Source organism: Haliaeetus leucocephalus, unplaced genomic scaffold, assembly GCF_000737465.1.
Source record: "Haliaeetus leucocephalus isolate CR32 unplaced genomic scaffold, Haliaeetus_leucocephalus-4.0 Scaffold228, whole genome shotgun sequence".
Classification (NCBI taxonomy): Eukaryota; Metazoa; Chordata; class Aves; order Accipitriformes; family Accipitridae; genus Haliaeetus; species Haliaeetus leucocephalus.
In genome coordinates, this window is record NW_010972664.1 from 21,072,446 (window position 1) to 21,088,551 (window position 16,106).

Consider the following 16,106-nt stretch of genomic DNA (forward strand, 5'->3'; position numbering starts at 1 on the left):
TCCTCCCACGGGACAGGGAGAACTTTCCCCGAGTGCCTAGCCCTTGGCGGTTGCTTGTGGACTCAAACAAGCGCAAGCTGGCTGGATCCATCCGTATCTTACGCTGCTTCCCACAGCACAGCCTCCCCTCTGAAAATCTCCCTGGCAAGATTAGAAAGCAACGCACTCAGCACTTCCTTCTAGGGCTGTAAAAGCCAGGCTGGGACTCCGACACTGCGCAGGCACCTGACAGAAAAGTTTCCTCGCTTGTGATAACAACAGTGAATGTCCCAGCCTAGACGAGTTGTGGTCGTTTGCAGCATATGAGCTCCAAAACACTTGAAATGCAGTGCTCTGGCTTAATGCAACTTATGGAGGTCACCCATGGGTTCCCAAGGAGGCTCTGGCTGGCATCAGAAGGCAACTCAAGCTGTTTTCTTCTTATATCCATGACAGCTGAGCACTGACTTCCTTTTACTGGCTGGGACACTGCTGATAGAAAGATGAGAAAGATGGCTAGAGAAGCATTCGCTGGATGTATTCCTCAGGTCTCTCTTCCATGCAGCCACATCTGCTTAAAAGCAACAAGCCTGAAGGGACAGGCTCTCTCTCTCCCACCTTCCCATCCTACCTGGGAGCATTTCCCAGGTCTAACATAAACCTCCTCCCTGTGCCTGGATGGCCGCATCCCTGGAGCTGCATCTCTGCTTCAAAAGATCGGATATCCTGCCAGTGCTGACCTCTGCCAGAGCCTGGGGGTACCCATCACCTCCAGCCCGCAGTGCTCGGGAGTTTAAAGCACATTTCAGCTAAAGATCTCAAAGTGCTTTACAAACAGCCATTAATCCTCAAGCCACCTCTAAGAGTCAGGCCTGTAATTATTTGGTTCGCCATTTATCTCTGGAACTCACTGTGCCCGTTCCCCCAGCCTGGGGATGAAGGAAGGTAAAACAATACCTACCATTTCGTAACAAATTGCAAATTAAGTCGACTGCAGCTCGGCCACTAAGGGAAATGTTACCTTTTCCATAATCACCTCCTGCAGGCAAGAGCCTGAGAAAAACGTAGCAACAGCTATTCTTTAACAGCTAGGTAAACTTTGACACAAAATTTAAGTGACAAGCTCCGAGTGAGACAGCCAACAAGTGGCAGATTTCTGAGAGCAGAAATCAGGAATGCTACCCCTTGGTTTCTTCTTTTATCAACTGAATTGTCTTTACTCCACGCTCCGCCCCCTCTTAATGATGACCGTCAAAGGAAAAGAAATGCTGCTTATGCCCTTTATGTGCCTTTGTAATAGATTAAGGAGCCGGTAGGATTTCGGTCCAAGGGAAAAAGATTAAGTGTTTTTCCGCTTGTTTTCTTACATTAGAAATGCAGGTCTTCGGGAGCCTAAAAGTCTCCAGTCTGTCTAGCCTCGATCATGACAAAACCAGAAGCAAATAAAAGACAAGAGGGCAAGAATGGGGCAGAGGAGTGGAGAGGGGAGGGGAAATGGAGCCAAAGTCACAAAGTGCTGTTTGCAAGCAACAATTGCATAAACACCGTAACGCAATGACGCACAAAATATCAGTAAGAAATGATGTGCTGTTCAAGGGTTGACTCTCCCGCAGGTCCAGCCAGGGTGTGAGAACCCACAGAGGTCAAACTCTGTGCACCCCAGGAGATCTGCATGGGAAGAAGAAAAGGAAAAAAAGAAAAGGATCCTCATACCTTTTTCTTCTTCTCAAACAGAAACCACAAGTGGCATGAGGTCTCAAATAAGACAGACCCAATCTACAGAAACGGGAAGGACTGAGCAACAAAAGCAGAGCAAGGGCTGTCCTTTTTGTGCCTCCAGTGTTGGCCAGGTTCATGCAGAGGAATCCCTGGAGAGGAGATGCTGAAGGGAAGAAGCATGGGGATGGGTGGGGTAAACCAACAATACAAAAGGCAATTACAAAGTGAAGCGGAGGTGAAGAAAGCGGCAGAAGGACAGGGCTGGAGCAAATGTCAGCACACAGAGGAAATGGTCCCACTTCAGTCCAGAGAGCAGAAAGGTCACTCAATCGGTTTCTAGCTGATAAAGCTGTCCCTTCTCTGCCTTCTTCCTACAACTCCCTCCCCTACCTGTTCCAGGGAGGCAGCAGAAGCCCTGCTTTGGTCTAAGCCCAGAAGGCAGTAAAGAAAAATTTCAGTCAGTTCCAGCTGTACCTGTTTAAACTACTTCTGTGGCTGGGAGATTTAATTACCAGCTAGTCTGCAACATGCGGGCTTTGCGCTGCTTTAATAGTCTGGGATCGAAACCTGTATGACCAGAGGGTGGAGGGAAGGGCAGCGGGGGGGTTGCAGCTGTATTGAAAGAAGCGCATTAGAACAGGTCGTGGCTGGATGTGGCTGAGGGGTACGCAAACTGTGTTTGCACAAGGGCACTTGGTTCTAAGACACTGGATATTCTGAGGGCTAAAATCCAATGCAGTAAGAAAAAACCTTTCCTTAGGAAATCTATTTTGCCGGTTCTTTGAAAATCCACTCGGGTAGCTCCTCCAGAAACCTCCAAGCACAGCACATTAAATAATAATCTGTTAAAATTACCTCCCTCCTGACCAACTACCTGCCAGTAACACTTCATTGCTATATCGGGGCATGCCGAAATCCAGGAGAAGTCCGAGAACTGCCCACAGTAACCATGCGCAAATCTTGTGGCAACTTGTGTCAGGATGGGAGTAAATACACTCACTGCCCAGCTCACAGCCCCCTCGGGCCATGCCTGAGCTTTCCAGGCCAAACTGGTGCCTTGAGCTGTAAAAAAGGGAGCTGGAAGGGACGGGGAGAAGCTCTTTGCCAAAACAGATGCCCCAGCAGGCAAGCAATTGCTGGTGCTAGAGCGGTGCCTGCTGGCCAGTCGTATCAGAAGCACTCGGAAATATTTCTACAGAGGACGAACTTGCAGTCAAGTTCAGGAAAATATTTCCAGGGAAGAGCTGCGTGTCCAGCTCCGCCGTGTTTCTGCCAGAGAGCTGGCATCCAAGTTCCCACTCTCTGCTAACGAGATGTCCCAGTTTTGTGAATCAGTCTGGTATTTCTTTCTATCGGGCCTCTAGCCCCACGCTGTTTCTCTTCTTTCTTTACTCTTTAAGGTTTTATGATTTTTAAGCCAATCCCAAGGTAATCGATGACTTTATCACCTTGGTACAACTGATGCAGTTTCAATAATGTAACTCCCTGTGAAAGTTCAGATTCTGGATGGTGTCATCCCAGCAAGCTCTTTAACCTGTCTAATGTTGGATGCTAAGAATGTAAGGCACCCCCAAATCACTGAGAGCTTTTGAAAGCTCTGACATTTTACATACCAAAACATGCTCAAAATGCCAGTAATGCCACTGTTATGCAAACTGGGTGGAACAGCTGCCAAAACTGCTGTCTTTTTACTGTCCTTATGATGTGTTGAGAGAGAGAAATGGTGCTGTGGGTGAAACAGCTCTCACCACAGAGGCAGTGTCTTGGATGCTTGCAAAATGATGAATACAAAAAAGATTAAATCCCAAAGAAATAATTTTCAGAGATATAATGTAGGACTGTTATGCTACCTCCACAGATTTATAACAACGTATTGTACTAGACTTTGTCCTCAGGCTGCGGATCTGGAGACAATGTGGATATGAACAAAAGAAAACAGGTTGCGTATCATGTAATTCCTAAATTTATAGTATGAAAGAAAATAGAATTCTAGCAGAAGATTGGGATTATGCCCCCCTGAGCCTACAGCTCTTCTAGGTAACAACACACACCTATCCGTAAACATACACAAATACATACACGAAGCCCTACTTTAAAAACCTTGGAGTTTAAATGGGTAAGACTGGTACTAGCAAACGGGATGCATCCATCTCCATGGGTCTCCCAGGGCCTAAAACAGTACAGTAAACTCTTGGACACCCACAGACCCATGTTTTCTCACTGATGGCAGGTGGTGCCATGTTAGGCAGCTTCAGCTAGAGGCTTCCCATTATTCACATTTGTTTGCTATTTTGCCACACTTGAACTGTCAGGCTGACATTTTACATCCTCAGCAAAAATAGGGCAGATGTAGGTGGGAGGTGGGCAGGCAGAGAAAAACAACGGTAAGGCTGTTACATGCCTTTCTGAAGAACTGGATGTTATCTGTACTGCTGTTTGAGCTCCCCCATGCTCTGCATAAACCAAAACATTCAGCTGAACACATTTAAGGTAGACACTGGCCAAATGCCTGTGTTGGGCCAGCAGCTGCACAGATTTTAACCATTCTACTGTTTCAGCAGATGAAAGCACCCCTCTCCCGACATCCACTCCAGCACAATTCAGTGGGAACTGCTACATCTAGAGAAAATGGATCCCAAACCGTTCACAGCCCCGCACAAGCACTGATCTACTGGCAAATACAGTAGTAACTTAAATGCTTTCTACTCTAAAAGCTCCAGTGCACTAAGAGGCTAATAATTTACCTCTCCAGCATACTTCCCTCCCCTGTACAACCAGTGCACAATATACAGATGCACACACATTCATGCACATATACAGAACATAAACATTTGCACACACGCGAAGCACAAGATTTCCAGACATCATTGGTCTTTACTTAACAAGTCAAAGCACCAGCTTGTACGGCTCATTTATAAAGAACTGTTGTCCTGAATGCCCTGTTACTTTTTCTAGCAGAAGGGGAGGACAAGAGCACAGGGAACGCCATCTTCTCTGCTGCCCAAACACACGGAGTTTCACCCAAACAGAATTCATACGTGGATTGCCATGCTGAAGCTTTTTGTGTCCCCATGTGTGCAACAAAAGATCTTGCTAGTAGCTTGTAGCTGCAACTGAAGGCGAACAGGGCTCTACCTTAACCATACGAAGGCCCTAAGACAACACAAACATGCAGGAAAGCCAAGACTTAAGTCGTGTATGCTCCATAATCCGCGGACACATCTGACAGACTTAGTTGTAATCTCACTGTGCATCAGTTTGTCCATCTGTAAAATGGGGACAGTACTACCCTCTGTCTTAGAGGGTAGAAAATTTGTTTGTGAAATGGTCAGATGCTATGGTGTGAACACATAACTCAAAAACATCTGAAAGTGAATTACTCTAAAGTACATCTTAGATTATGCCTAAAAGAGAACACCAGGGGGCTATACAAAGTTAATGCAAAAAAATTAAATGAAACGTGGAAGCAGGATTCATTTACTACCAGTGACAGGAATCTCCTGAAAATACCAGTCTATTTTCAGAATGCATTAAGTACAGGAGGAATAAGGGAAGATTGTGCAGAAAATCTTGAATCCAGCATTCTCTGATCTTTCAGTGTCTGATTCTGCCACTACAATGAACTTCTGTCATAATTTATTTGGCTCCAGAAATAGAGAATTGAAAAACAACCAGATGATAAATAATTATTAATATGGAGCACATTACTAATTATTACAATGTTTCAGTTCACCATATACTTGTTACCACTGTGATACCATAGTGATTAGAAAAAGCATATTAAATGAGTTCTGGCTGATATACTGCAGAGTTGAACCAGAGGACTTTACATTTAACTGGTGCTGTTGAGCAAAACTCACGATTCAGAACCACAACGGAGCCAAAGAACAGTAAATAGTCTGGCTGCATTCCATGCACTGACATATTTGGGGATCATATAACAGTGGTCCCAAATTAGTTATTATTTCACTTGACCTTTTTTTTCCCCTGCTAGATTGGCCACAGCAACCAACCAGGTCCACACTCACTGGAAGGCAGCAAAACTTTTCTCAGGATGCTGGCACGCTTCAGAGCAGATGTAATTTAGCAACCATGCAAGGACGTTGAGCAATAAAACTCTGCACAGAACTCGCTCCACTCCTCAGTGGTAAAATTCTGCTGCCCTGGTAAAATTTTTCTCTTCCTGCTGTTGAGGGAGAAAAGAAAAGCGGTGGAGGTGGGAAGTAAAAGGGTCTTCAGAGCCCAGCACACAAGCACAGGATACCAGCAGTCTACATGTAATGGGAAATGTGATCCACAGCATCCCTGGGTCACAATATTTTTTTACAAGGAACAAATCCCCCACCCCCATGGGGTGGCCCTCAGCCAAAGAGGCCTCTAACCTCAAAGTCCCACAGCCAGCTCCTTATAGTTTCCTACTTCTCAAATCCAAACTTTGGCCCACCCTGCCTGTTGGCCTTGCATTACCCTAAATCACAATGCTACTGCTGAAATCATTTCCCCCACAGGTCCAGGCCCCTCTTTCTGATGTTCTAAAGAGAACAGAAAATGTTGCATGTCTTCGTCAATTTCTAATTCCTCTAGAGAAAAAAAAAAAAAAAAAAGAAAGAAACACTGGCCCTTGAAAACACCTGCAACAAACCATCCCACAGGGTAAGCCACCCCCCCACTCACCAAACGCACTTTGAGTAAGCGGGCAGCAACCTGCCTCCTACAGCTCTTAATGCAAAACAGCTAATCCACAGGCGATTCATCTTCAGGAGCCTTTTTCTCTCCCTCCAAATCAATGGCCTTCCTTAGAAAACTTCCCTCTCCACACAGCAGAGGGAACTTGGGAATAATCCCCTACACTGCCGGGTCCTGCCCCAGAGCAAGTCCTGCCCCAGCAGAGCAACAGCACCCGGACATAAGGAGCTTCAGGCTGCCACTCTGGCACCTAAATCTTCTCACCTTTTTTCCAAACGTCTCACCAGGACAGTCCTCTGGCTTGAGTGACAGACATCATCACCACCAAGGACTTTCCTTGATTAGTTAAATTATTTAGGTTAGCTTAACATTCACTTAAAACTGAGAACTTGCAACTGGAACTGAAACTTCTGAATATGTAACTCTCAACCAGAACTAGCAGGGAAATGCTGATATCAATGGAAAGGCATGACTCTTCTGTTGCCAGGACTGCAAGACACAGACTATTGCAGCACAAGGCAAGCATTTCAAGGGATCATTCTGGGATGAATTTACCCTTGGACCCCTAAAACTCAGCCTGTTTTGCAGTACTGTACACAGAATTTCTGGACCTTATTTGCACTTACCTCCACCTACCATTCATTGCTCATTTCCCCTCTGGTCCATCTTCCTGGTCCATCTCTCCACTCTCTTCTCCTCGCTCTCCCCCAAAGAAAGATCAAAAATGCATACTCAAAGAGCACAGAATCCCCCAATGAAGAGGAATGGCAAACAAGCACAACAGGATATGACAGAAGAGGAAAACACAGTCTAAATGGGAAACTTGAGATTTATAAGGCTAGGAATGAATTTTTCTAAGTAGAGAGGCACAGTTTCTCTCTCTTAACTGCTAGAAAAAATTGGCAAGTTTGGGGACTTACAGGCCCATCCTCAGATATCCAACAGGGATGAAGCAGAAGCTCTGTTATACCCAAGTTTTGACCCAAGTTTTATATTTGAGTCATATAAAACTTGGCAAAGTAGGAACTCAGATACATCCTTGGGCATAGGATACACTGGTTTCTCCCATGACTGCACTAGTTAAGACACAGTGGCTCACATGGTGCCCCACTGCCAACTGTACTCACCACCTTTTAAAGAGGAGAGTCTCCTTGAGAACAACCCTACAGCAAAGCTCCTCAGAATTTTGTTCACTTGTTCATTAGGGTCTATAGAAACGTTTCACGTCCTTGTACCTATGCCACAGCCCAAACTGCACCTAGAGACAGCGAGAGCACACAAGCTCACCTCCCCCTTGCTGCTTTGGGTGTTAGTAAATTAACCTGCTACTGCTTGAAGAGCATTGCAAACTTGTGTTCCAGCAGCAGTGTGCCACATAGGGTGGGCATCACCTCCTTGCAGTCTGCCAGGTGTTATCAGCCCCTGGTTTTAAGGAACAGACACAAGTCTGCTCAAAAGACAACTGTGTTGCCTGTTGGCGTTCCTGCTGTCCCTGCCTTTTGCTGCAGTCCTGCTCCTGGAGGCCAGTCCTCACAACGATGCCTGTGGAGCTCCATATCAAGTTAGCTCTTGGGCATCAGTGAAGGCTCTTTCAACTCACACAACTGCTTTCACACTGTAATCTATTAGAGACTGTTCCCAACAGTTGCACAGCCAATGATAAAGTGAGGATGGTGTAACTTTTCAACCAGCACAGCTAGATCCAGGACAGGGTGTTTGCAAACAACTGAAAGCTTGCTTGTGCATGTCAGCCCAACACAAAGCTGCCTTGACAACTGTGGTTTGAGTTTGATGCCCAAAATCCATCAAATCAGTTCTACACCAGCACTTGAGCTCTGATCTCATTTATTCTGGGATAAACGAGGAGCAGGATTTCCTGCAGGCACTGCTTCCGTAGGATAAAGCTAATACAAAGAAAAGGAGTCAGGACCAAGGAATCAATGGGGATGTGTCCTGTGAGCACAAGTACTTAACAGCAGCTTGTACTCACTGCGAGTTTCTGTTATTAGCAACAATCAGGTCTCAAAATCAACATGAGCTGGGACTTCAGGGTGTCAGAGGGCAGGCTCGCTTCCTGGAATACAATCTGCATCTCCTGGACTCAAGTTGTACACAAGCCAGAAGTAACTGTGCATCTCAAGTAAGCTTCTACTCTTTGCTATTGAAAACTGCCTATTTTTGCATTCACTGCAAAATAAGATTGAGCACAAATTTTTCATGAAAAAGCGTTTATTCTTTTTTAGTTATTGCACAGGAGACATTTGGAGAGAGGGACATGGGGAATGGCACTGCAAGTGCTGTCACCAAAACTTGCAGGAAGTCAGGCCAATTTATTTTCCCAAATGTCTGGCTTCACATCCCTACAGAAAAAAAGAAAACCTACCCATCATAAAAAAACAAAGAAAACAACAATACCGATAAAAAAAGCCCTGAGCTTCACTCTTGCTTTGAAAACTGCAAAGTCTATACTTCTACCAGTGGGTAGAATTTTCTCATGCACAGCAGACACTTTGCAAAGCGAGTGGGTGAAAGCAGGCAGCAAGACACCGTAGAGCCTGTAGTTCTTGGTCTTACATCAGCCTGCCATATACGTGGGTTTTTCTACTTCTGATAAAGCTCCAAAATTCCACGAATTATGCTGAAGACTTCCAGCAACTGTTGTTAATTAACCACAACTGCTTACTATATTTGAAGACTGTTGCTTCTTGCTTTGGAAACAAAGTCAGTATCAGGTGTCAAGGAATTTTCAAAACCACACCCTATGTGAGACTTTTGCTTGCTGTTCAGTATTAAATTGCACAGGATGAATGCAGTGTATTAGATGAACTGGTATAGTTTCTGGGAGCAATTTCAGCCAGTTCCTCCAAACAATCATTTTTTTGCCCATTATTTCTTATATCAAGAACAGAAAGCAAGCCTTTGTCCAAGCAGGAAAAGAAGCTACAGGTTTACTCTTACCACAGTACATGACAAAGGACATCTTTGTGTGGAAACTTGTTAAAAAGTTACTAAGAAGTAGACAGCATCATCCTGATAAACCTGTTGAAGATGCAATGGAGGACATTTTGCTAAGGAGCTGTGACTTAAAAATACATACATAAAATAAATCACTTTGGGTTAAAGATTATTTTGGGTATTGTTTACTGACTTTCAAGATTATATATAAAGTGTAGGTATATACTACAAAAAAGATATGGCAAAGCTTTTTTACATATGAATAAGTTTTTTAATAAATTAGGACCAAATATTTACAGAGAGCAGTAGAGGTAAGGTGGTCTAGCTCTAACAAAAGATCCTGTTGAACACTCTTGCAGTGCAGCTACAAAGCACAGAAGAAATTGTGTGAGTGGAAGTAAACATCTAAATGGTATGTATAACAATAAGGGAAGATCTCAAGTCTTCTGTAGGGTCTGTACTTCCTACAACAGGACATAAGTTACCTGTGATCTTTCTCATACTGTTAGAAACTTTAGTTAGGTTTCACTACCAGAAAAGCCACACAGGAGTAGCTTAAATGTCCTACGGAGCTGTCTAATGTAAAATCTTTGACAACAGGCTAGCCAACCTCATGAGGAAAGCTCTGAAGTAGGAATGATGGGAAGGGAGATCACAACCCACAGTTAAGTAGTAGTGGATAGGGTTCCAAAGTAAAGGGTACAGGGTGACAGGAACAAAATAGACCTCAGAAGCAAAAAAAAAAACCCCCAACCAAAAAAACAACCAAAAAAAAAACATTGGCAGGAGGAGGCATGAAAGTACATGCACAAATGCATGCAGCATGGAAAGCAAGCAGGAAGAATTACAGTTCTCCATGAGTTCCCAGAAGTGCAACATTGTTGGAGTAACAGACATGGCAAGCCAGCTTGCATGACTGAAGCACTGGAGTGGATGTGTAGAAGCTCTACAGGAAAGTCATGGAGGTAGGAGAAGAGAGGCTGCCCTCTCTGTGAAAGAGTGGGTTGAATGTATGGAGCTCTGATCCAGAGCAGGTGACAGGCTGGCTGAGAGCTTGTGGGTCATGATCCCAGGAAAGGCTAGTAAGGACGTAAGGATAACCAACATGGCTGGAGCATGCTATAGCACCACCAGATCAGGGTAAGGAAGGAGGTAAAGGCTTCTCTAAACGGCTCGAGGAAGTCTCTGACTCACAGACTCTGGCACTTATGAGAGAACTTCTGACATCTCCTGGAAAAGCAACGCAACAATTCAAGCAGTCAGGAAGATTTCTGGGCAGTGTCAGGGACAACTTCTTCACACAGACTACCAGATGCTCCAGCAAGGTCTTGTGTGGCTGTATCTGCTGCTCACTGACAGGGGAGGACTGGACGGGGCTGTGGTCACGAATGGCTGCCTTGGCTGTAGTGCCCAAGAAACAGCTCCAGATCCTGAGAGGAGTGAGGAAGGTAAGCATCAGAGTACAGGCCCTGCACCTTCAGAGAGCAAATTTCCGCTTATTCAGGAAGATGGTAGGCAGGATCTCATGGGAGACAGTTCTGAAGAGCAGAGGAGCTCAAGAGAGCCATCAGGCCTCTACCAAGCATGAGCACAGGCCATCCCCATAGTCAAGAAAACAGGCAGGCAAATCAGGAGATCAGCTTGGCTAAGCAGGGAGCTCCTGACAGGGCTCCAGTGCAAAAATAGCTTATATTAGATGTGGAGGCAGGGGCAGGCAGGCTACAATGGAGGAATTTAGGAACACTGCCAGGGCCGATAAGGATGGTGTCAGGAAAGCCAAGGCTCAGCTATACTTAGACTTGCAAAGGACATCAAGAGCAACCAGAGCTGCATCTGCTGCTACTTTAACTGTAAAGGAATAAAGGAGGAAAATACAGGCCCATTCCTCAACTGAGGGAGCGGGTTAAGGATATCAGACAGAGAAGGCTTAGTTACGTGATGTGTTCCTTGCCTCAGTCTTCATTAACAAGGTCTCACAGGCTCTGTGCTTAGTCAAAGGGCTGAAGAAAAACTACCAGAAGTCAGGGATTACCTGAGAAAACTTGATCCACACCAGTCCACAGGACCTGATCAGATGTATTCAAGTGTGCTATGAGAGCTGGCTGATGTCACTGTGAGTGCAGGTAACCTTTAAAAAGTCATGGAGATTGAGGAAGTCCCTGACTAGAAAAACTAGAAAAGGTTCATCCGTTTTAAAAAAAGCACCAAAAGGTCAACCTGGAGATCTACAGGCTGGTCAGTCTCACTTTCATCCCTGGGAGAATCATGCAGCACGACCACTTAAGACACATTTCTGGGCTCATGAAGGAGAAAATAGTTGGAAAGAGCATACATTTAACTAAGGGTAAATCATGCCTAATCAACCCAACTGCCTTCTATAATGATAAAACAACTAGATTTATGGATGAGTGGAAAGTAGTATTTTTATACCTTGTCTTTAGCAAGGCTTTTGACCCCATCTCCCACAGTATTTCTGTATCCAAGTTAGAACATTATGGCTTGAATGGGCAAACTACACAGACTGTTGGATGGACAAGGAATTGGCTGGATGGTCATGTCCCAAGAATTACAGTTGATGGCTCAATGTCCAAGTGGAAACCAGTAATGAGTGGTGTCCCTCAAGGGTCTGCACTGGGAGCAATATTATTTAATATCTTCATCAATGGCATAGATAGTGGGATTGAGTGCACCCTCAGCAAGTTTGCAGATGACACCAAACTGAGTGGTGCTGTTCATACACTTGAGGGAAGGGATGCCATCCAGAAGGACCTTGACAGGCTTGAAAAGCGAGCCCACGTGTAACTTATGAAGTTCAACAAGACCAAGTGCAAGGTCTTGCTCATCGGTCAGGACAATCCCTAATATCAATACCAGGTGAGGATTGAGAGCAGCCCTGTGGAAAAGGGCTTGGATATACCAGTGGACAAAAAATTAGATATGAGCTGGCAATGTGCCCTTGCAGCCCAGAAACCCAATTGTATCCTGTGCTGCATCAAAAGAAGCATGGCCAGCAGGTCAAGGGAGGCAATTATCTCCCCTGACTCTGCTATTGCGAGACTCCACCTGAAGTATTGTCCCCACCACAAGAAAGACATGGACCTGTTAGAGTGGGTCCAGAGGAGAGCCATGAAGATGATCAGATGGATGGAACACCTCTCCTGTGAAGAAAGGCTGAGAGTTGGGGTTGTTCAGCCTGGAGAAAAGGTAGCTTCAGGGAGACCTTACTGCGGCCTTTTAATACCTAGAGGGGGCTTATAAGAAAGACAGAGAAAGACTTTTTACCAAGGCCTGTAGTGACAGAACAAGGGGCAACAGTTTAAAACTGAAAGAGGATAGATTTAGGCTGGACATAAGGACAACATTTTCTACGATGAGGGTGGTGAGACACTGGTTGCCCAGAGAAGCTGGGGATCCCCCATCATCAGCAGTGTTCAAGGTCAGGCTGGACTGGGCTTTGAGCAACCTGATCTAGTGAAAGTTGTCCTTGCCCACAGCAGGGGCCATTGGACTAGATAATTTTTAAAGGTTCCTTCCAACCTGTTCTATGATTCTATGGTAAAGAACTGGTTGGATAATTGGGCTTAGATGGTAGTGGCTAACAGGTCGTACTCTTCCTGGATGGCTGAGACAAGTAGAGTACTACAAGGGTCTATGCAGGAACTGGTCCCATTTAACATCTCCATCAGTGGTCTGGAGGAGGGGATAAAGTGCAGTCTTGTCAAGTTTGCAGATGACACCAAACTGGGGAGAATCAGTCAACATGCTAAAGGGCTGGGCTGTCAGAGAGACCTAGACAGGTTAAAATTAAAAAAGGACAAATGCAAAGCTCTGGGAGAGAGGAACCACTTGCAATGATACAAGCCAGGGTCTGGCTGACGGGAGCAGTTCTGCTGAAAAGAAGCAGGGGGATCTCAGTAAGCAGCAAGCCAAATGTGAGCCAGCAGTGTCCCCTGGCAGCAAAGGTGGCTAACAGCATCCTGGGCTGTATTAACAGGAGCTTAGCCAGTAGGTTGAGGGCAGTGATTATCCCCCTCTACTCAGCACACATTAGAACACATTTAGAATACTGCATCCAATTTTGGACTCCTTCAAGAAGACAGACATCAATAAAATTGGAGCAAGTTCAGTGGAGGGCTACCAAGATGGTCAGAACACTTGCACTGTAAGGAAAAGCTGAAGGCACTGTACTTGTTCAAGCCTGGAGAAGAATAGGCTTTGGGAGGGTACCTAACAGCAGTGTTCTACCAACTCCAGGAGATAGCTATCTTGGAGAACATTTGTCTGGAGCATTGAGTTCCAGCTGGAGAACTGAGACTAGCAAATGCAAACTTCCATCCATCTGGAATGGCTGAAGGATGAGCTGTCTTTCTTCTGACTGTAAAAACGTACTGATCCAAAATTGCACGGAAAGCTGGTTAGGTTTTGATTTATCCACATGCACGTCAATGGATATGACTTTGTTAATTTCCAAACATCATTTATAAAAAAGACCTGCAATTTGTGTAAGTAGAACATTGTTTGCTAAAACCAGATACAAAACAATACCAAAGATTTTGTCCATTATTTGACCCATTTCCCTTCTGAGAAAAGAAGAATAGGCACTGGAAACAGCTCATCTAGTCTTCAAAGCACTTCTTCATGGATGACTTCAGTGCTCATGGAAAACCTCCAAGAGAAAAGATAGCATCTCCTTCGCCGTTGAATTCTACCACTTCTCTTCCATTGTTTGCTTATGATTTAAGATCTGAAGCAAAAGCAAAAGAAAAGCACACAAATTATTATGTCTTCTCTTCTAGAAATTGAACTAGTTATACAAGAATACTACGGGCTTTAAATACTAATAAAGTGTGAAGATGAATTAAGACATTGTCACAGGATCCAAAACAATCCAATTACAGCAGCTATGCAACCTGTGGTATATGATAGCCACTAGCCATTTTACCCAAATTATCTGTTTATGACTAGACACATTCTTCTACAACTGGAGCAGGTTAAGAACATTTATCACTTACTGCCAGCCACTGTCTAAGCAGCTGGTAACCAGTGAGGCTGTTCTGACTCCATGACTTTAGATCATATAACTAGGCAAAGATACCACTTTCATGCAAAGGTTCAAGTCTATAATCTTAGTATCAGCTGTGCACCACACATGCATGTCATGCTGCTGCTATTTCTCCCACACAGTAATGCCAGGTACTTTTGGAGTTTTCTCTTTTGAGGATTGCAGACAGAGCTCTTATTTGACAAGCAAGGAAACTGAAGGCAAAGGGAAGTTACAGCGCAGGAAGTTAGAACCCAACAAGTTCAAGATTACGTGCACAACTTAACTTGCTGCATGCAACATGCATTAACCTCTAATCAGGCTGATTTCCAATAAAGCATACACAAGGTCCACTTACATCAGTGTTTCCATCTTGGTGCACACAGAGCAACAGTATAAGGTGAAGCAACAGGACACTGTGTCATTCAGTCTTTGCTCCTATTTTGATAGCACTGCTGCTCCCTTTCACTAGTCTCTAGCTCAGCATCACTCCAACCTAGGATAAGACGCTGAGGCAGTCTAGGAGAGCAGCATATGGTGACACATGGTACTCATCTCTGTAGACAATGAGAAAGATGTCCCTAGTCTGGTTCTCACAAGATTCCTGGATAGGCCTGAAGTATTTTTATGATTTGTATCCTTAAAATCCAAGCAGGTTTACTGCTTTGCCTATGGCTGACTTACACCAGCTTGATGACAAGACTCAAGAACATGATTGAGAAGCCAGCTGGCGGTTTGCTTGTGTCTATGCAGTGAGAGGACCTGAATAGGAAATTAGAGTTCTCCTCTCATTTTAGAGCTATGGCGATAGGCATCAGGTTTCACACTCCCCACAACATGCAAAAAGTTCTGTCCACACACAGCTTGCAAACAGCACCAAGGAAAGCACAGCTGTATCTGATGTCTTGACATGATGTAACTACATAACTATTTCAGATGCTAAACCCTTAAGCATGACATAGGAGCACAGTTTAGCCAAGTAAGTAACCCTTGCAAAGCAGCATGTCATGTAGGCCATGAATCGTACACTAACTTACTTCATTTGATTGTCAGTATTACTCCTTGGCAACTAACAGGATCTGACTCAGTTTATTACAAATTACCACAGCTTCCTCCCCAGCTATACAGCCCTGTTTTAAGTCTGTTTCCTTCTTTCATGACAGTTTCACTGGCAGTTTTCATCTGCATCACAGAGTCATCCCAGTTTCTTATACTCAGTCCTAACTCCTTCCCACTGTTTCACTCATCCATGTTTTCTCACATTCGGAGACTTCCCGCCCCCCTCCCTCTTTTCCACATTGTCTTCAGCAAATATCTGAATGTGATTGCTTGGCTGGTAATTCAACAAAAGAATCAAACCTGGCAGAACAGAAAACTCTGCAGCGGGAAGGTGCCACCAGCTTACACATTCCTGTGTATTTTGAGAATCTTTAAATGGATTATCTGCATCAGTGGTCTCCAAAGTGGGGTATGCGCAAGGCAATCCATTGCCGTACAGGAAGAAAACATTTTTGCACCATTAAAAATGCTGTTTACATCATCCCTACCTCACCCTTTTTTAATTTCTATTTTTGTGCATATTTTATAACGTACATAATAATGAGTACAGTAGCACATGCATATAATTTATAAATAAATATACATAAATTGGGTGTGTATGTTCAAAATATTTTACTGATGTGGTGCACAATCAAAAAAGTTTGGAGAACACTGATCTACAACACAA

General features: G+C 44.4%; 1 protein-coding gene across 4 annotated transcripts in view; it reads right to left on the reverse strand.

Annotated features, from left to right (window-relative positions):
* Window positions 1–16,106, reverse strand: part of CD58 (CD58 molecule) — a 69,569-nt gene that overhangs the window by 26,213 nt on the left and 27,250 nt on the right. Inside the window, exon 11 of one of the 4 annotated variants that reach the window (XM_010567453.1) lies at window positions 12,614–14,083. The exons of 2 other annotated variants lie outside the window; for them this stretch is intronic. In XM_010567453.1, the coding sequence (XP_010565755.1) occupies window positions 14,070–14,083 (14 nt within the window). In that variant the 3' untranslated portion in view covers window positions 12,614–14,069. Of the gene's footprint in view, window positions 1–12,613; window positions 14,084–14,829; window positions 14,900–16,106 lie in introns of those variants that run through there. One more of the 4 variants, XM_010567452.1, reaches the window with a different exon arrangement.